The following is a 21312-nucleotide window of genomic DNA, read 5'->3' as shown; positions in this document are numbered from 1 at the left end:
GATAGATAAATAACAAAATCACGAACTGTTTATATGTTTGAAAGATTTCTTTGCTCCCCTCTCCTGCTTGCAGGCATGCCCTGGATATCCGGGAGCACTACGAACGTAAACTGGAACGGGCCAACAACCTTTATATGGAGCTCAATTCCCTTATGTTGCAGTTGGAGCTGAAGGAGAAAGAGCTGCTTCGGTAAGATTACAGAAGTCCGGGAAGGCTGCTAAGCTTTGGAGCTAACTTTTCCTAAAAGGTATATATTTTTAACTGAGCAAGAGTGGAAAGATTCAGTAAGAGAGCCTCGGGCTACTAGCTCTCTCTCTGGACCCTCCCCTTCACCCCATGACCTGTTTGCTGGATCTCAAATATCAACACCACACCTTCTACTTGGGGCACCATTTTATCCCATAAGGCAAGGAACACAGAATAAGGGAAGAGGAAGGTACCCCCCAAACTCCTGCAACTATTTGCATTGGGAAGGAAGGAACTATTTGCCCTGGATAAAAACAAGTTGCAGAAAGTTCTACTGAGTCTTTCTCAACTTGACACCCCCTCCATATCAGGTAGAATCCAAGAACCAGCAATAATTAAAAAGGGGAATTAAAATCCAAACACACCTTAAAGTCAGGTTATCCTTCATCCTCTACAAATAGAAATGTATGGGTTTCTTTGAATGGTGTTGAATCAAGCAACCACTCAATCAATCGTCAAGTTAAAGTTGCTTTTTGGTATTTTATCTGATTATTCTTATTATTCTTTGGGGACCCTGACATCCTGTTTTCCTGTCCCAAAAGACCCTCAGAAACCCCGTTATCCAAGCGACTAGTGTTAACTTTGGATTTTTTTTTTCCCTCTGTGTCCTCCTGAGTTTTCAGTCTTTGCATCCTTCTCCTAGGCGAGAGCAAGCGTTAGAGAAGAAATACCCTGGACTTTTTAAGCACCATCCATCCCGCAGTCTCCTACATGGCAACACAGTGGAGAAGCTGATCAAGAAGAGGAATGTGCCACAAAAGCTCTCTCCACACAGCAAAAGGTGAACTACTGCAGAGAAAGGCCTTTGCAGGAAGGATTTAACAATGACCATTATGTGTAGTAGCATAATGTGAGCCAATGTGGAAAGAAAATGTAAGTATTGGGCACAGAACCTAGGCCAGTGGTGGCAAACCTATGGCACGGGTGCCAGAGGCGGCACTCAGAGCCCTCTCTGTGGGCACGCGTGCCGTCACCCCAGTCCTAGGCCTTCAGCTGGGTTTTATAAAACCTTTTCGCTTTAGGCCTCCGCTGCCGTGTGCAAAAAAAAAAAAAAGGTTCAATCAATCAGTCAATTTCAACTTCTCGCGGGGAAAAAAAAGATCTTGCAAAGTTGGAATTGATTGACTGAACTTTTTAGTCCCACCCAGTCTGCCGTTACCACCGCAGCCACGCCCAGCTAATGGGCCACGCCCAGCCAATGGGCCACACCCACCCGGCACCCGACGATGCATAAGTGGGTTTTGGGTTGCAGTTTGGGCACTCAGTCTCTAAAATCACTGACCTAGGCATCTGTTTAGCCATCACTGACCTAGGCGTCTGTTTAGCCCAACTTCAGCTCCCACGTAGAGGAAAAATGGGACATACCAGTCTCGTTAGGTATTTTTTCCTGTCCATCCTCTTTGTTGTATTCAGTTTGCTTCCAAACATTCAGCATCTTCCGGTGATAGTGAGCCTGCTAGTTGATGGCATGATTAGTAATTTATTGCAATCTCTTGCAAATTACTTTAATTGCTTTGATGGCTTTTATTTTATTTTATTTCCAATTGTTGTTGTTTTTATTTATGTGAGCCGCCCTCGATCACTTAGATGAGATGGGCAGCAATATAAATTAATCTTGTTAATAGGCGTAATCATGTGGTGACTAATTCACGTAAGAGTAGAGCCAGTCCTTACTTAACGACCAAAATTGAGACTGGAATTTTGGTTGACAGTTACTGTGATCATTAAGCATATCACCATGTGACCTGACTCAGTTTTATGACAGTTTTAGAGATGATTAACATGATGGAAATCAGCAAAAAAAGTCGCAAAATTGCAGTCATAGGACCACAGGACACCGCAACCATAAATGTAAACCAGTTGCCAAAATGCAATCCTATGAACACCTGGGATCTGTGCAGCAGTTGTAACTTCAAGGACAGGTCATAAATAACTTTTGGGGGTCTGTCATAACTTCAAAAGTTTGTTAAGCAACCAGTTGTTAAGTGAGGGTTACTTGAATATGTTTCTATATTTCAGATAATTCCAGTTTGCTCGTTACTTTCTTTCAAGAAAATTAATAATCTAATCTAAGACAGCAAAGCAGCAGCAACAGCAAAACTGCAAAAAGTGGGAGGGGGAAGCAGCCTTAGGAGCAGCAACATAGGAGCCAATTGCTTAAAGCCGGGGTAGGCAACCTTGGCTCTTTTATGACTCGTGGACTTCAACTCCCAGAATTCCTGAGCCAGCCATGCTGAGGGGAAAGGGAGAGGTTTCCAAGCTGAGCCATGCTGGCTCAGGAATTCTAGGAGTTGAAGTCCATGAGTCATAAAAGAGCCAAGGTTGCCTATCCCTGGCTTAAAGGGTTTGATTAAAATTACGGTACCCTCTCCCTTCTTGGCATTTAGATTATTCGGCTAACTCTGTTTCACTTCTGCAGGCCAGACATTCTAAAGACAGAGGTCATCCTGGACCCCAGCCTGCCTCAGCTCGCCATCCCCGTGTGCCAGAAAGGGCCCCCGTCCCCCGGGCGCAGCCGCCGTGCTAAGTCACGCTACCGTAAGGTCAGCACACGGGGCAGCTGTGGGGAGCTGGCCGATCCCGGAGGAGCCAAGCGCCTGGAACCCTGCACGGCCCTCCGAGGGCTCCAGCATGACCTGCTGCTGCGCAAGATGTCGTCTTCCAGCCCTGACCTCATTTCCACCACGTTGGGAGCCGAGGGCCGCAAGGGGGCGGCGGGGCCAGAATCCCCACCAGCAGAGCAACCTCGCAGCGAGACGCCCAGCGAAGACACTGCCTCGGTGCCTTGTTCCAGCAGCCCCGACTCACCCTCTTCTCGACAGGGGGCGGTGGGGCCGCCAGGGAAGGCAAGGCTGCAGCCCGGAGAAGACGCAGAACGGGAACAGGGCAAGGGCAGCCGCTCAGGGGCCCCACAGCAGCCTCAGCACCTCACACCAGCAGCTATGTTGTACCGGGCGGCTGTTACCCGCAGCCAGGTAGGCACGTTTTTTCTTTCCACTCTTCTTCCTCTTTTTCCTTTCCCAAACAGAAGAAAATAGGTTTACGGGCGGGCAACAGCCACTGTGATCTGAAAAGCCCGTAGAAATGCTGGCTGTGTCTGCCTTCTCCTTTTCTTCCTCTGATAATACCAAAGCAAGAAAGAAACTGAGTGCAACAGGTAAACAACTGCCGAGGTGAAGGCCCTTCTCCAGCTTTTATGGACTGCCTTGTCCCTTTCCTCTTCAATGCACAGCATTAGAGCAGGATGGGATATTGTTTTATTTCCTTGCTGGTTCAGCTTATCGTATCTCTTGATTATGATTTATTAAATTTATATGCCACCCAACTCCCAGCAACTCTGGATGGTTCTTAAGCAACGTTCGGTACCAGTTTCCATCCTAGTTGGCCAACAGTGTAAAACCTAACCATGTCATGTTAAATAATAATAATAATAATAATAATAATAATAATAATAATAATAATAATAATAATAATAATAATAATAATAATAATAATAATAATAATAATAATAATAATAATAATAATAATAATAATAATAATAATAATGAGGAGGAGGAGGAGGAGGAGAAGGAGAAGGAGAAGGAGAAGGAGAAGGAGAAGGAGAAGGAGAAGGAGAAGGAGAAGAAGGAGGAGGAGGAGGAGGAGGAAGAAGAAGAAGAAGAAGAAGAGGAGAAGAAGAAGAAGAAGAAGAAGAAGAAGAAGAAGAAGAAGAAGAAGAAGAAGAAGAAGAAGAAGAAGAAGAAGGAAGAAGAAGAAGAAGAAGAAGAAGAAGAAGAAGAAGAAGAAGAAGAAGAAGAAGAAGAAGAAGAAGAAGAAGAAGAAGAAGAAGAAGAAGAAGAAAGAAGAAGAAGAAGAAGAAGAAGAAGAAGAAGAAGAAGAAGAAGAAGAAGAAGAAGAAGAAGAAGAAAATCAATCCCCAAACACTCACAAGTGATGATGAGGGAAAGTCTATCTCCTGCCTCAAAAGGACCCCAAAGAAGTGGACAGAGCAGCCACCCCTGGAAGATGTCCCAGAGCTCAGGAACTTTTTACCAAGCAGACTTCTTATTTGGACTCTCCCTGTTTAGAGGCCTTGAATACCCAAATCACCTGTTCAAGATAGGAGACAGGTGGGCCTGTTTGGCACCATTATTAATCTCTCATTGGACCAATAATTTCTCAGCAAGACTTGTCTTGAAGTCAGAGCAAAATATATGTGCTGATAAAGAAGTCAAATCTTTGTTGGTGATTGGATAATAATAATAATAATAATAATAATAATAATAATAATAATAATAATAATAATAATAATAATAATAATAATAATAATAATAATAATAAAAATTGTCGATAAGAAAGACAAAAAAGTCTGGAAAGTGGACGTGGCAGTGCCTGGAGATAGCAGAATAGACAAGAAAGAACTGGAGAAGATAACAAAATACAAAGACCTACAAATAGAAATAGAAAGACTGTGGCAAAGGCAAGCAAGGGTAGTACCAATAGTAATAGGCGCCTTGAGTGCAATCCCAAAACAACTGGAGCACCACTTGAACACCACTGACAAATTCACCATTAGTCAATTGCAAAAGGCGGCCTTACTAGGAACTGCTTCCATCCTGCGACGATATCTGTAATACCATCAAACATCCACATCTGCCTATCACAGGTCCTTGGTAAGGACTCGATAGGTAGACGAAAATGCCACATCCAGTCTGAGCATCTGGCTGACTGTGTGATGATCAATAATAATAATAATAATAATAATAATAATAATAATAATAATAATAATAATAACAACAACAACAACTTTATTGTCACTTTGAATGTACACCAATTGGCGTACATCAAAATGAAATTTCGTTGCATACAGCTCTTGAAAGGTCACCACCTCCGATATACACTCCTTGTTCGTGGCCAGCTCAAGTTTCAGATCGTCCATTTTAGTCTCTAGGGAGCGAACGATGGCAAACAGGACAGTTTAGTTAGTTTTCATCCACCTTTATTAAAGTTATAATGCTATAAAAGTAATACAGAAATAAACCTGACAGCAAAACTGGACCTGCTGAGGGAAAATAAAAACTCAGTCTTGGGAAATGGGGAAAGCATGGAAAAGAAATTCAAAATAACCCCATTCTGATTCTATTCATTGTAAAATGTCAGAGATGGAAACTCTGGCAGCGTCAAGCTTGTGTTATTATATCCTGCAACAATGAAGGATCCTTGCTACGGCTGTTTCCAGTCTGATCTATTTTGAAAAGTTGACAAATTCTGACAGTTTCTTTTTATTTCATTCATCTTGACTTAGAAACGTGGTATCTCCTCAGAGGAAGAAGAGGGCGAAGTGGACAGTGAAGTTGAGCTCCCTCTCCGGCAAAGGTGAGGATTTGCCTGATTTAGGACTCAGTCTCCAAGGATTTGGGGATCAATGAGTGGAGTAGAGTGGAAAATTTTCATCTCTTATTTATGTCTTGAGAGTGGATCAGAGATTTAAGAGGAAAGATAAGTGCGTATCTCTTTTCCTTTAGTTTAACAATACCTAAAAATATCTCAGAAAAACGTCAGTATTGCCATCAAATTTCATTGGCACAATATAATGATTTGAGGATCAGTAAAATAAAGTGAGGGTCATTGTGGTTATAAAAACCTGGAAAAACTGCTGGAACCCAGGAAATAGAATGAGACGACAGATTTCTCAGTATTGCTGTATTGAAGAGACATCTGTGGGATTGTAAGAATCTGCCTGTTAACGCCACACATCTTGTTGAGCTTCATCATGGAAGAAAAGTGGTCTATGAAGAAGTAAAATAAATTGCTTACTTAGAATAATTGCAAGAAGGAGATTTGTAAATGCTTTGGAATTCCTTCTGAGTAGCAGTGCTGAGTAGGCAGCAGTGGTGAAATGAGCCAATTGTTTAGGATTATGAATACCAGAATGAGAGAGAAAGTGTTGAATGAAAAGAGGGATGAACAGAATTCTTCAATATCTTCATAAATGATCCAGATGAGGGAATAGAAGGAGAACTCATCAAATTTGCAGACGACCCTAAGCTGGCAGGAATAGCCAACACTCCAAAAGACAAGCTCAGGATCCTTGACAGACTTGAAGCTGGGCCCTATTTAACAAAATAAAATTCAGCATAGATACAAGTAAGGTTTTACACGTAGGCAAGAAAAACCAACTGTATAGGTACAGATTAGGTCAGTGGTTCTCAACCTTTTTAATGCCGCGACCCCCAACTGGTTGCAAGTCGAGGACTAAACCGGTCGTAAGTCGAGGACTAAACCGGTCGTAAGTCGAGGACTACCCAACCGGTCGTAAGTTGAGGACTTTCCCTGCCCGGGAGCGCCGCACATGTGTGGTTCCGCCCCCTGCGCTGGCCGAGGCGTAGCTGGCAAGTGGCAGAGACGGAGCAGGCCGACCACCAGCTGGCCCAGCCCAAGGGAGATAAGGCACCCGCCGGAAAAGGGGAAAAAATGGCGGACAGCCTTGCTTGGCGACCCCTGTGAAATGGTCAATCGACCCCAAATGGGGTTACGACCCATAGGTTGAGAACCGCTAGATTATGTGAAACATGGTTAATGCCAGTAACTATAAGAGGAATCTTGGAGTCTTAGTGGATAATCAGTTAAATATGACCCAACAGTGTGTGGCAGCAGCAAAAAAAAAAAAAAAAAAAGCCAATGCAATCCTAGGCTGCATTAATAGAGGAATAGAATCAACATCACATGAAGTGCTAGCACAAACCTTAGTAAAACCACACTTGGAGTACTACATCCAATTCTGGTCATCACAATATAAAAAAAGATGTTGTGACTCTAGAAAGAGTGCAGAAAAGAGCAACAAGAATGATTAGGGGGCTGGAGGCTAAAATATATGAAGAACGGTTGCAGGAACCGAGTATGTCTAGACTAGTGAAAAGAAGGACTAGGGGAGACAAGATATATTTGAGGGGCTCCTACAAAGATGGGAAGGGGGATTAAACTATTTTCCAAAGCACCAAAAGGCAAGACAAGAAAATAATGGATGGAAACTAACCAAGGAGAGAAGCAACCCAAAACTAAGGAGTATTTTCCTAACTGTGAGAGCAATCAACCAATGGAATAGCTTGCTTTCAGAAGTTATGAGTGCTCCATCACTGGAAGCTTTCAAAAAGAGACTGGACAGCCATTTGTCTGAAATGGCATAGGGTCTCCTACTCGAGCAGGAGGTTGGACTAGAAGACCTCCAAGGTTCCTTCCAATTCTATTATTCTATGTCTTATGTTCTAAACAGGGATATGCAAGAGATTGTTTATTGTTATGTGCTTCTACTTTGGTGTTTCTACCTCTAATCATGAAAAAAGAATGTAGAGTATTCTTCCCACCTGCTGCCAGTCCAGCAGATTGGAATGACCACCAAGATGGAGAAAGCTTATATCTTCACCCCAACTGTTTTCCTGGCGAGGAGTGACTGAAGGTATAGAGAAGGTGATATGGGTTTTCCGCATCTTCTTTTGCCTCCTTCCTCACTTCCATTTGGTTCCCAACTCCAACCCCCCTCCCCTTTGATTGACTATGTACCATCAAGTCAGTGTCAGCATTTGGTGATCACATAGATCAGGGGTCTTCAAACTTGGCCCTTTTATGACTTGTGGACTTCAACTCCCAGAATTCCTCAGCCAGTGTGCCTGGCTGAGGAATTCTGGGAGTTGAAGTCCACAAGTCATAAAAGGGCCAAGTTTGAAGATCCCTGACATAGATAGACTTTCTCCAGGATGATCTGTTTCCAGCCTGGCTTTTAGGTTATCCAATTGCCATTGGAAACTAATTTAATCCATCCACTTTGCTGTTTGTCTTCCTGTTATCTTTCCTTCTGCTGTTTCCAGAATTATGCATCTCCCAAGAGATCTAGCTCTTTGCATAATATTATAATTTGAGCTTGATCATTTGTGCCTCAATTGGAAACCCTGGTTTGATTCCCCCTCCCCATGATCCATTTGTTTGTCTTGGCTATCCATGATGTTCCCAAGAGCCTTTTCCAACACCAAAAGCATCAATATACTTTCTATCCTGCTTCTTCAAAGTCCAACTTTTGCTTTCATAGAATGTCACAGAAAAAAAAAGTTGCCTAGAAGCAGTGATATTTATAAATTTAGACAAATTACAGCAAGTGAATATCATTTCCAGGGCCTTCACTGCTACTCTGCCAATGGCTAGTAGTGTAGTACAGTACTCGACTGTGGGTTCCTTTACTCTTGACGGTCTCAAAACAGGAACTATCCACCACTTCAGTATCTTAATTGTCAGTTCTAAATCTGGCTGGTGTACTGTGATCATGAACTTGGGTCTTCTTGATATTAGTCACAATCCCATTCTTTTCAGGGTATAACTTGACTTACATTATGAGAGTTTCCAGATCATTTGCCGTTTCCACTGGAATGTCATCAGCGTAGAGCAGGGGTCTTCAAACTTGGCCCTTTTATGACTTGTGGACGTCAACTCCCAGAATTGTTAAATGTGCCTGGCTGAGGAATTCTGGGAGTTGACGTCCACAAGTCATAAAAGGGCCAAGTTTGAAGACCCCTGGCGTAAAGCAAATTATTTGATGTTTCTTCTTCCAATTATAAAACCATGCTTATCTTCTTCCAATCCAGCTTCTCTCAATATATATTCAGCGTACAGTATAGGTTAAATGAAGCAAGAGAATGCATTCGCTCTTTTGCTGACTTGGAGCCAGTAGTCTGAACTGTGGATTCTTGCCTTAAATTTCACAGGAAGGTATTCTGGGTTTCCCATTTTCCAGAGGACATCCCATAGTTTGACATGATCAGCACAAAGGCCTTTCTGTAATCAACGAAGGACATATTTCCTTCTCTTTCCATGGGGACATTATTGTTCTAGCTACATTCTCTCTAACTTCATGCTCTCAGTTTTATAATCTCAGGTTCCTGGGTGGAGAAGGACGTGTGACATATTTTAAATCAAGAAACACAAGGGAGTTAGGGATGGATGGTTTGATGGGAAAGGGCAGATTGGATTTGGAGACAATTTGGGAGACTTTCTTCTTGTCCTGCTGTTGTATCTCTCGAAGCTTGTGGGTACAAAGTGTGCTGGTTCCATCTGGAACCCAAGTTCCTTCCTGGGTGTCGTCTTCTTTTTTCCTTCTCTTTCAGGCTGACTGGAGTTTTTTTCTTCTTTCGCTCTCTTTCCTAGGTGGCCTCAGGCTAGGAGCAAACGGCAATCTCTCTCCACCTTCAGCTCCGAGAATTTCTCAGATGGTGATGGTGAGGAGGGCACTGGCAGTGAGGGCACCACAGCTTCCCACAGTGGCGGCACCCCTGATGTGCCCAGTACCAATACAGACGAACGCCTGGATGCTGAGCGCTCAGACGACGACATTCTGGGGAACTCTGATGGGTTGTCTGAAAAGGAAGCCGCCATTCAGCTTGTGAAACGGCAGCTCAGTGCTGAGCAGAATGCTGGAGAGGTGGGTACTGAGTAAATGTTAACCCTTCTCTCTCAGGACTAGGAGTCTCTCACATCCCCCCAAGCCAGGGGTAGGCACCCTTGGCTCTTTTATGACTCGTGGACTTCAACTCCCAGAATTCCTGAGCCAGCCATGCTGAGGGAAAAGGGAGAGGTTTCCAAGCTGAGCCATGCTGGCTCAGGAATTCTGGGAATTGAAGTCCACGAGTCATAAAAGAGCCAAGGTTGCCTACCCCTGCCCCAAGCACAGACTTACCATCAATGGTGTCCACTTATGAGGAAGGGGTTTCGGAAGAGAACCATTCAAGTTGGTTCAGCATCATGTAACTATTACATTCAACTTGTACCAATAGTGCCTAAAGCCATAACTTGTCTGCCTGCACTCACAGCATCCAGAATGTATTGGCTTTCATTGTGAGGCTTTAAGAATTTGGTTCTTACCCCTCAAAGCTTCAAAGAACATACGCAAATCATTGATGGACAACTTTCCAACCTTTTTCTTCCATGGAAGGCCTTGCATTTGTTTGCAGACCCCATTCTTCCTTCCCCGTGATGGGGAAATGGATCAAGTAGCATCTATGCAGTGGTGGGATTCAGCCGGTTCGCACCAGTTAGCTAATTTTATGTTGCCCAGGCCCAGAATGGACTTCTGGAAGCAGCATCCACACAGAGAACCGGTTGTTCCCATATTTGAATCCCACCACTGCATCTATGCATGGTCAAGCAGCAAAAACAGATTTACAGGTAGTCCTCGGCTTATGACCACCATTGAGCTCAAAATTTCTGTGGCAAAGTGAAACATTGGTTAAGAAAAGTTTGTCCCATTTTACGACCTTTCTTAGCGCAGTTAAGCGAATCTCACTACAGTTGGTAAGTTAGTAACCTGGTTGCTAAGTGAATCTGACTTTGCTTGTCAGTAGGTCACGAAAAGGTGATGACATGATCCTGGGACACAGCAACCGTCATAAACATGAGTCAGTGGCCAAGCATCTGAATTTTGATCACATGACCAAGAGGATGCGGCAGTGGTCATTAAGTGTGAAAAATGGTCAAAAGTCACTTTTTAAAACATGCCTTGCCATTGAAATCCATGACCAGATGTGATCTAAGGCAGGGGTAGTCAACCTTGGTTCTTTTATGACTCGTGGACTTCAACTCCCAGAATTCCTGAGCCAGCTAAGCTGGCTCAGGAATTCTGGGAATTGAAGTCCACGAGTCATAAAAGAGCCAAGGTTGACTACCCCTGATCTAAGGTTTTCTGCCAGGGTCCCTCCCTCCCTCCCCCTCTCTCTCTTCTGGCTCTACCTTTCCTCACCTACTTCATCTCTTTCTAGGATCCTGCAGCCTATGAAGACTCGGACTGCGATAGTGCCGAACTGGACAATTCAGGCAGTGGGGAAGTGCAGAGACTTCCAGACGTACCGAATTTGTGATCTCCACTGCTTGGGGTTTCCTTTCCCAGGTTGTACAGTTCCCTCCTCCCTTCTCGGCCACCCTGCACCACCACCACCACCACCACCTTCTCCCCAGATATTTATATAAATAATTATAAAGCTCTATATAAATCTATATTATCTCATAATCTCTGGAAAGAGAGCCAGCACACCTCATTCCTCTCCTCGGTTCCTGCTCCCACATTTTCTCTGACCAGTTTGGGGAGGCAGAGGGGGGGAAATCGAGGGTCTCACCTTATTATCAGGGCTCACTGCTTTCAATGCTGGACAGCTGGAATGGAGGCAGCAACTGAACAGACCCTCCCCTTGGGCGGCTGCTGGCCCCGTAGCTCACCACTTGTTCGACTCACAGGAAGGCACTGATTCCTTCCACTTGGCTTCCTCCAAAGTCCCAAATGGTTTGGGAATTCAGCAGAAGATCAGCCAGGCCTGGTGGCAATCAGAACCCAAGGGATGAAGAGACGAGAGAGAGAAACAGAGGCGGCTCGGGCTAAGAAACCGTGCTTTCATCTACCAGTGGAAAATGACAACGTTGCGCCAGGAGTCTGCAGGTCCCAGCTCTGCCTCTTGACTGGATGATGTACATCGCCACCCCAAGGTCCTGAGTGCTTAAGCAGACTGTCTCTGAGATGGACTTGATGCCTGTTTGGGCCATAGTCAGCACGGAACCATTGTCCCAATGGGCAGCTTGGAAAGGAGCCATTTCCATCACCTTGTAGCTGTTCTCAGAAGCAACAACAAGACTAAAGGCCTCAACTCCCTCCCAAGCCCCCGTGTCTCTTCCCAATACATCATCCTCACCTTCTCCACGTCCAATCATTCTGCAGACACACACAAAACACAAACACACACACACGCACAGAGGCTTTCCTACCTTTGAGAAGGCCCACTCCTTTGGTTGAGATGGGAAAGCGGCCCCCTTCTGCTCTCTGCTGGCACCAAGATGCACTGCACTTTTTTGTGCTCGGTTTATTTATTTATTTAATTTATTTATTTATTATGAGAAATGTTTACATTTGCACTTATTGTGTGTGTTCCCGTCTGAGGGAGGAAGCCAGGGAAGGGGGGGGGAAGGAGAGGGAGCGCATAAGGGGCAGGAAGTGGGATTGGTGACGTTTGTGACCTGTTGATGTTGAGCTGCCGCCCTGCCTAAAAAGAGAAAGGGGAGTTGCTTGAATGTACACTTGTGTGGAGAAAACCAAACCAAACCAGCCGGTCCTCTTGGTTGCTCAGGTGAAAAAACTTGGCTTGGAGAATCATGTTGTGTTATTGCCCCCTTTTCAGTTCGTTTGTTGCTTTAGAGGTGTTTGGTTAAAACCCCAGGGATGTGAGAGTCTAGGTCAGGGGTAGGCAACCTTGGCTCTTTCATGACTCGTGGACTTCAACTCCCAGAATTCCTGAGCCAGCCATGCTGAGGGGAAAGGGAGAGGTTTCCATGCTGAGCCATGCTGGCTCAGGAATTCTGGGAGTTGAAGTCCACGAGTCATAAAAGAGCCAAGGTTGCCTACCCCTGGTCAGGGCCAGGCTAAAAGCAAGTGTGGGCATAAACTTATTCAGAAACATTTTTTTTCTCCCAGTGGAAGACTTGCAGGAAAAGGGGCACAGCCACCAAAAATAAAAATTAAAATTAAAAATGTTGGAACCAATGCAACTCTTTCCCCATTGCAACCAACCAGCATGGGCTGGAAAGAGAGGCTCTCAAAAACTATTGTCAAAAGGAAATCTTATGAGGGGCTATTGGCTGTCTACCTATGATATTGGGTGTTCCCGTTTCCTCTCTGGCAGGAATGTGTTGGATTGCATTCAACCCTCAGGTGCCCTGGTGCTAGTCCTTTCCAGTTCAAAGGGGCCAAGACCTTAGGTGCTCAAGATGCTGTTCTTGCAGCGTGTTTGATGCTTATGTATCCATATATAGCCACAGGTGCTCCTTTCTCATAGATGAGGACCCTCAGTAACCCTGGGGGAGAATGTACTGCAATCACACACAAGCTTGGTGTAGGGCTAATTGCCTACGTTTCGCGTAGGCAATTAGAAATGGCGTTCCATATTTCTGGTAACAACCCCTCCCCAAACAAAAAGTTGCATATTTTTTTTTCCTGGGAAAATTGCATCTGAATAATTTGCTCCTCAAGGCTTGATGGTGCTAGGTCAAGCAGAGTACTGGCAAACCGTATACTGTTAAAGCAGTTTTATAACTCAAGAAATCCTGCCTTGGACCTGCTGCCAAGTCAGACATTATTACTGAATTAACTTCTGCAATATTGGGAGATGTGTGCGGACATCTTCCCTGGTCATCAGGGCAGGCTCTCAAAAACTCTATATATGCAGTTACCACTGCTTTTTTTTAAAAAAAAGTCTCCTCCATGTCAAGCTTGACTCATGGCAGCTTCTTAGTTACATCTGTGTACGGTTGGGTAGTTGGTTTTTTTGGCAACAAAAGAGAAATCCTTTGCCATTGTCTTCTGGGAGTCTATAAACATTTTACTTTCCAGACTAGCCTATACTCTGGTGGACTCCTGGTGAATTCCCTGGTGGACTCCTGTTCAAATACTAATCAGGTTTCACAGTCATTTTGGAGATCATCTTTTGGCCTCTGCAATATATTTTTTCCCCTCTTGTTTGATCCTCCACTTAATCCTGAAATAACCTACACTTTCACTAGGCTAAGGATGATACCAACATACTCTTTTCATAACCTTAAAGGCATGGTAGAAGTTCAAGGGTGCCATAATTGTCGCTAAATTTTGTGCAGCCGTTGCATTCCTGTTTAACACTGAAAACTGGTGCAAACTTTTGATCAGAATTTATTCTCAGGGCTACCATATCTGTGCTGCAAATATCTGAATAACCATTACATGGTAGCAGGAAAATGCAGCCTAAAATATATGGAGACTTGAAAGAAATTCTACTACTAATTCAGGGAAATTTTTTAACTGTTTAACCCTGAGTTGTGGAGAAATGCACAGCACGAGGGACGTGCTTGAACCTTTATCAAGCTCTGATTACATTTTCTTAGCTGGAAAGTGGAGGGTAGACTATCAGCTTTCTGATCCTAAATGGCTGCCTTGTCCTCCAAGCATGGATTTTTCTCAGTAAGGGAAGAAAGGCAGTCAAAATTCTTAAACGCTTTTAATTTCTTTAGCTTAAGAAAAATGGGGTAACCTGGCAGAAGACACACCAAAAAGAATGTGCTAGCCCCCTTTAAAAAGCCAGCCCTTGCAATAATGGGAGCAGCAGTGTTCATAGGCTGTTACAAGTCAAGCATCTGTGAAGCAGGGTGTGTAAATAGGGAGTGAATGCAGACCGTCAAGTCTAGCTGGCAGAGAAGTTACTTGGCCTGTTCCTTTAGGACTTCACAGACCAGAGTAAGAGGATGATAGCTGGGCTGCAAAGATCCACATAACCATCACATAGCAACAATAACCCTCAAACAAAGGACTAGTGAAAATATTCTCTGTTCAAGTCATCCAGGCCTGGGCCCTTATTGTGAATCCTGTGCTTTGGACCTTTTCCAAAAAGCCACTAACTAAAAGAACAACTTAAAAGTTCAACTTGAACTTTTGCCTTTTCTATATGGCAGTCCTGACTTAAAGAACACAATCACAACCAGCAACTCGGTGGCTAAGTGAAAAGGTCCTTAAGCAAAACATCACATGACTGTGCAGAACCTACAAGGCTACTTCCACTCCAGTCGTTAAGCAAATCGCCCGCACTCCTTAAGCGAAATATTGCACGATCGCAACTTGCAATTTTTCTGCAGGCTGGCCGTGAAACACGCAAATGATAATCACCGTGACTTGTGGGATGCGCAGTGGTCATCAAAGTCATGGCCGGTCATAATATTACTTTTTCAGCGCCGTCATCACTTTAGTCGTTAAACAGGACATAGTGAGGACTACCTGTAAGAGCTGTTGATGGCGCAGTGGTTAGAATGTAGTATTGCGGGCTAATTCTGCTGACTCCCAACTGCCAGCAGTTCGAGTCTCACCGGCTCAAGGCTGACTCAGCCTTCCATCCTTTTAAGGTCCGTAAAATGAGGACCCAGATTGTTGGGGGCAATAGGCTGGCTCTGTAAACCGCTTAGAGAGGGCTGTAAAGCACTATGGAGTGGTATATAAGTCTAAATGCTATTACTCTAAGAAGTATCAATCTAGGCTTGATTCCTGGAGAGTACTCTGGAGCAGGGCTCCTCAACCCCTGGGCCAAGGACCGGTCCCGGTCTGTGGCCTTTAGGAACCAGGCTGCACATCTGGAGGTGAGCAGTAGGTGAGCAGGCAAAGCTTCATCTGTACAGGGAGTCCTCGACTTACAGCAGTTCATTTAGTGACCATTCAAAGTTACAACAGCACTGAAAAAAAGTGATTTATGACAGTTTTTCACTCTCATGACCACTGCAGCATCCCTATGGTCCCATGATCAAAATTCAGATGCTTGGCAACTGGTTCGTACCTTTGACAGTTGCCACATCCCGGGGTCACGTGATCCCCTTTTGCACCCATCGCGCAAAGTCAGTGGGGAAACCAGATTCACTTAACAACAGTGTTACTAATTTAACAACGGCAGTGATTCGCCTAACGACTGTGGCAAAGGTCATAAAATGGGACAAAATTCATTTAACCAATGTTTCACTTAGCAACAGAAATGTTGGGCTCAATTATAGTCATAAGTGGAGGACTTGCCTGTATTTGCAGCTGCTCTCCAGCGCTAGCATCAATGCCTCAGCTCCACCTCAGATCATTAGGCATTAGATTCTTACAGGAACGCAAACCCTACTGTAAGTTGTGCTTGTGAGGGATCTATGTTGTGCATTCCTCCTCCTCCCCCTCCCCCGGTCGTGGAAAAATTGTCTTCCAGGAAGCTGGTCCCTGGTGCCAAAAAGGCTGCTGTAAGAGAAGCATTTGTCAGTGCTTTCTTCCATGTTGTTTTTCAGCTTCCCATTTTGAGAGTCTGGGGGGTTCCCTGGAGAGCATCCATCCAAATACTAACCAGGCCTCTGCCTGCTTAGCTTCTGAACCCAAACAAGATCAGGCAAAGGGTGCCACCTGCTGAAAAGCAAGAAATATAGCAGAGCCAACAAATGAATCTCTGGCGACTGGCATCTCCCAGTGAATTCACATTCAGTAGCACACCAATGTTCTCTAGCCGCGGACAGAGGCAGACACTCCCCGGGCCATACTAAAATCAAATTCCAGCTTCCTAGCTCTACAGGAGATCCATCAGCTAAATGGTAATAACCTTAGAAGCAGGAGAATAAAGATTTAAGACTCCGGGAGAATGATGGCAGGGAAGATGTGAAATTGCATGTCTAGCTGCTTCTCTAACCTTTCAAATAGAAATTCTTGACTGAAGAAATTTATCAAACTCGGTGAAAGTCAGAAAGAACCAGGTTCAATCCAACCGTACTTCCTTGTGCCTCCCTTCTGACTAGCCCAAACAGGTGGTTTAAGTTTGGAAAATGTAAGAGTTTTCACATAATTTAGAGCTTCCCGCTTCAATTTCCTTTGTGCAGAAGGGGTCAGCATGGGTCATTTTGTGTTCCCTATACATCTACCCAAAAGATCTTGTGGCTAGAGAATACAGCCTGTCTTCCAAGCATTGTTATCCGATGTCTTCTTGGCAAGACTACAGCATCAGGTGTAATTTTGAGGCAAGTTCTAATCAAAATTAAATGGGCCCTCTGTTGACTATATTTAATGTTTCCTGTGGATACTTCTTAAAAATATTTTTAACAGCATGGCAGGAGTTAGGCAAAAAAAAAAAAAAAGTTTCCCACCACTTCAGCATGATAGGCATTTTTCTATTTGTTTCAATCAGACACCCAAAGGTTTTTGTGCCCGTGCTACAAAACAATTGAGAAAGAAGCCCGGTGCACTTTTCACCATATACATTTGGCTTTCCCTAATTACAAATGTGGCAAATTAAATTAGAGACAATGGCTGGACATGCATCAAGACCCCCTGAATATACAGCTGGGGGGGGGAGGAAGGGTAGATATGGCTAGCTAGTATACTTGCAAGAGTTAACACAACTGGTGTGGTCCTTCCTTCTTGCACTCAGAAAACACAACTAGATTCATCCAACAGCTTTACAGATCAATTCATCCTTAGATTTTCAGTCACAAAATGACACTTACATGGAAATGATGGAAAGAGATGTTGTTTTCCATCCTCTCTTCCTTAGGTGTCTTATGAACTTGACAGATTGAAGCCAAAAGTGATTAGCCTGAACAAATAGGCCAGGGCAATTGGGTTCTTATTGCAGCTACGTTTTACATCAGGTAGCCCTTTGATTTCATCCACGCAAGGTCATTTAGTAAGATAACAGTAGTGAGAAAGCTCAAATGTGGGTAGAAATCTCGAGCAAAATTAAAACCAGAATTCAGCATCAAACTCTTGTAAATAAATATATATCAAGTCCTGCAGAATTGATCTCCTATCGCTGGCCAATTTCAATGCTGATAAATCAGTATTTTTATATTTCATGTACAAGCCAGTAGAAGCCACAATTATGTAAAGGTTTATTGCAGTTACTGACTCTTTTATGTGAGGGTGACCCACCTTGGGAATGGGTTAAACCTATCTTGCCCAATTGGTAGCCTCTGGATGGCAACCAGAATTTGCAGCCTGCCTCTGTAAAATGGAGCTGTAATTCAATTGTGGGCAACATGCTCCGAATTTATGAAGTCAAATACTGGCGCTTCAGATAGCCCTGCTAAGAAAAGTTATGTGCCTCATAGTTTGGAAAAATGTGGTTAAGAAAAAATCCCATAATGGACTTGATTTTCCAACCGTAAAAATTAATATACCAAAAATAGGTCTCCCAATCTGCAAATCAAAACTCTCAAAAATAGGAAATGAAAGGGAAATAACACTTCTTAGAAACTCTCTCCTTCACTGAAAGCCAAACTCCTGGCAGATGTTATACGTTCTTTTAGAGCAGGTTAAAATGATTCTGTCCTTTGTTAACACACTTGAATCTATGTTGTAAAATCCAGGGTCTCCGTTCAGGCTCTTTATGGCTGTATTCATTCCCTTGCCAGCATAAAGCCTCTGTAGAAATGCTGCACATATGCAGCAAGCATGATGTTAAAGACACTTTGACCTCTCCCAGCTCAGTTTGTCATTCTTCCTGTGGAAGGCAAGTTTTCAATCCCTTAGATAAAGCCATACTTCCTACCACTTTGGATCTGTGCGTTTCCCTATTCTTGTTTTAACATCTACCCTTGTAAGATAGATCATAACTGTATGGAACTAACATTGCTTAGATGAATAATGGCGCTGCGGATTTCAATTAAAGACCATTTTGTATTCAGTGTTGGCATGATAATATAGCCCTTCGTTTTGTTTGTATTTCCAAATGCAATATAGCATGTATGCGAGAGAGTAAATCTGAAACATGCCCCCCTCTTTACATCTATTTTCTCAACGTGACCAGAGCTCCCCATTCTAAGGATTCCAGCTTTCATTTATTAAATTGCTCTTAAGGACATTTCTATTCCTTAAGGATGCACAAAAGTGTGTTTGAAAGGAAATGTGTAATGCCTACTAAAAATTCAGAAGCCAAAGAAGTTTAATATAATTGTAAATATTGTTGGATTTCTGCAGTTTATCTCCACCAACAAGCAAAGCAAGAGAAAATTACACTAATTAACACCCAAATGTCTCCCCTGCTACAGCCTAAACACCTAAGTGCAAATATGAGTATAGGTCTTCAATATATTTTACTAACAAAATTATTTTTAAAACATCCACACTCTGGAGTTGGCTGGCTGAGGAAACAACTAGGGATAAAAGGGATTTCTGGATGCTGTTGAGCCCCCATGTTTGCTAAAGCTACTTGGTTTCTGAAATATACTAAGTTAAAGTTAATATAGTTTAAAACAAGTGCTTCCTTATTGCACTGACTACACTATAGTACTCTTGGCTTAACTGATATACAATATAATATTGTTCTGATAATAGAATTGCTTAGCCTTTGCCAGCAAATGCCCAAAGTGCAGAAAATTTGAGTTGAAACGTCAAACTATTAAAGAGTTCTACACAAGTGTACACAATTTTTGCTACAACCCAAGGAGGCAATTGCCATGCCAATCTTGTTAGATTTGTAATGCGATTTCAAGGTTGTCTCTACAACCACAAGAAATCAAGTTGTTAACAGTCATTTGTAATGGCAGTTGCTGCGGTTTTATTTTGAAGACATTAGGAAACTTAGCTACTGCATCTAGCTATTTCTCACAAACTGTGTGGTTAAGAGCAGGGAGATAATAAATCAAACAGCCTAAATGTAGTCCTTTTGAAGAGTTGCTGTAGGGGTGTAGGCAGCCTTCATTTACTCACCTGTTTAGTGTAATTGCCAGCAACTGAAACTAGCTAGCTTCCCTCTCCTTTTAGCTAGGTCAAAAGCAGAGCAGGTCTTAAGCACATTTCAAGGCCTCCAGATGGGATGGGTCTTCTGCATTTTTATTTATTAAATTTGTTCAATGTCACAAAGTGACATATTAATGACAGTTCCACCGAGTATCACTATTTTCTACATCTGTCCAAATAAGTAAGATCTGAATGTTTCCTAGTGCAAAATCTGTATCCTGCTAATACAAATATATTTCAGGAAAGGGAGATACAACTTACAACTAAAATATTAAACACTTGAGTTTAGCTCCAGTATCTACATCTAACTCTTTCCAACAATTGCTACAGCTTTCCTTGCTCCATTAACCAAACACCAGCAAAAAAGCAGAGAACTCCAGTTACTGTTGGACTACTGTTTGAAATGCAATGCAGATATAGAATACTAGTTTGAGAAAATCAAAATGAGAGCTACTTGATGTCATGTCACCATAAAGTCTTCTGCAGAACTACAAGAGGAGGATCTTGCCAATTGTCTCATTGGTAGAGGACCAACAGAAGCCCAATGCTGACTTAAATGTTCTTAATATCTGGTTAAATTTTTTAGATGATTTACACAATAGGTTATGTGCAACTTCTGCAAGAAGCCTTGCATATTCACGTAGCCCAACACTTGGCAGAGTGATGTTGTGAGGAAGCAGAACTATAGTTTTATGTCTCATAAAAATGTAACCTGGGTAAGAATGCAAATTTTTCATAATTAACTTATTTTCTTATACCTTGAAAAGTACTGTGTTTTGTTTAATCCTGCAGTTTGAGAGCTTCTCAAAAACACTGAAGAAATGTAGGCTACAGGCAAACTTTTAAAAAAATATGCACTTCACCAATCTGGTTTATGCCAAAACAATCAGATAGGCATACTACATATATTTTGCAAAACTGATTAGGTCATTTCCAGAAATGTCCATAGTTTCTTGCTACTGGACTTTTCTTGATAGGAATTTAAATTCAAAAAAGTTGGAGGGTTACAGTTTGCCTCCATCTGTTCTATTATAATATTTATTCTAAAACAGGGGTCTTCAAACTTGGCCCTTTTATGACTTGTGGACTTCAACTCCCAGAATTCCTCAGCCAGGCACGCTGGCTGAGGAATTCTGGGGGTTGAAGTACACAAGTCATAAAAGGGCCATGTTTGAAGATCCCCTGCTCTAAAATACGTGGTCACTCCTGGAAAACAAAGGTAATGAGGACTGTATCCTACACCCAATTTGTTTTCTCAGCTTGTACCTTATATAAAAGAAACCTTGACTTCAGTAAGAAACTAAAAGGCACTCACACACTACCCCCAGCATTTTGGGACCATACATGTAAAGATTATGCCACTATGATGTAACATTCAGGGAACCGTACACAAGCTTTTTTTTAAAAAAAAAAAATGCAGTATAGGAGAAACTTAATAACTGTTTCAGGTCTTTTTATAGATAGTCCTCGACTTACAACAATCAGTGACAATTCGAAATTACAGAAGCACTGAAAAAGTGACTTATGACCAGTTTTCACGCTTACGTCCGTCACAGTATCCCTATGATCACGTGATCAGAATTCGTGACAACTGGCATGTATTTATGAAAGCTGCACTGTCCCAGGGATCATGGGATCACCATTTGTCACCTTCCCAGCTGACTTCCAAAAAGCAAATTCAATGGGGGGGGGGGAGAAAGATTCATTTAACAACCAAATGATTCGCTCAACAAGTACAGTGATTGGCTTAATAATTGTGGCGAAAAAGGTTGTAAAATGTGGCACAACTTAAAATAACTGT

At 42.9% G+C, this 21312-nt stretch overlaps 1 protein-coding gene across 1 annotated transcript in view; it reads left to right on the top strand.

Moving 5' to 3' along the window:
- MAP3K12 (mitogen-activated protein kinase kinase kinase 12) overlaps nucleotides 1-11124 on the top strand; it is a 35914-nt gene extending 24790 nt beyond the window's left edge. Inside the window, exons 9-13 of the mRNA XM_015820228.1 lie at nucleotides 891-1028; nucleotides 2667-3222; nucleotides 5532-5602; nucleotides 9419-9692; nucleotides 11026-11124. Of these exons, the coding sequence (XP_015675714.1) occupies nucleotides 891-1028; nucleotides 2667-3222; nucleotides 5532-5602; nucleotides 9419-9692; nucleotides 11026-11124 (1138 nt within the window). The remainder of the gene's footprint in view (nucleotides 1-890; nucleotides 1029-2666; nucleotides 3223-5531; nucleotides 5603-9418; nucleotides 9693-11025) is intronic.
- The last annotated feature ends 10188 nt before the right edge of the window (nucleotides 11125-21312 follow it).

Source organism: Protobothrops mucrosquamatus, unplaced genomic scaffold (genome assembly GCF_001527695.2).
Source record: "Protobothrops mucrosquamatus isolate PMUCROS unplaced genomic scaffold, P.Mucros_1.0 scaffold1093, whole genome shotgun sequence".
NCBI lineage: Eukaryota > Metazoa > Chordata > Lepidosauria > Squamata > Viperidae > Protobothrops > Protobothrops mucrosquamatus.
The sequence above is the reverse complement of the archived record's forward strand: the minus strand, read 5'-3'. Positions and strand labels throughout refer to the sequence as shown.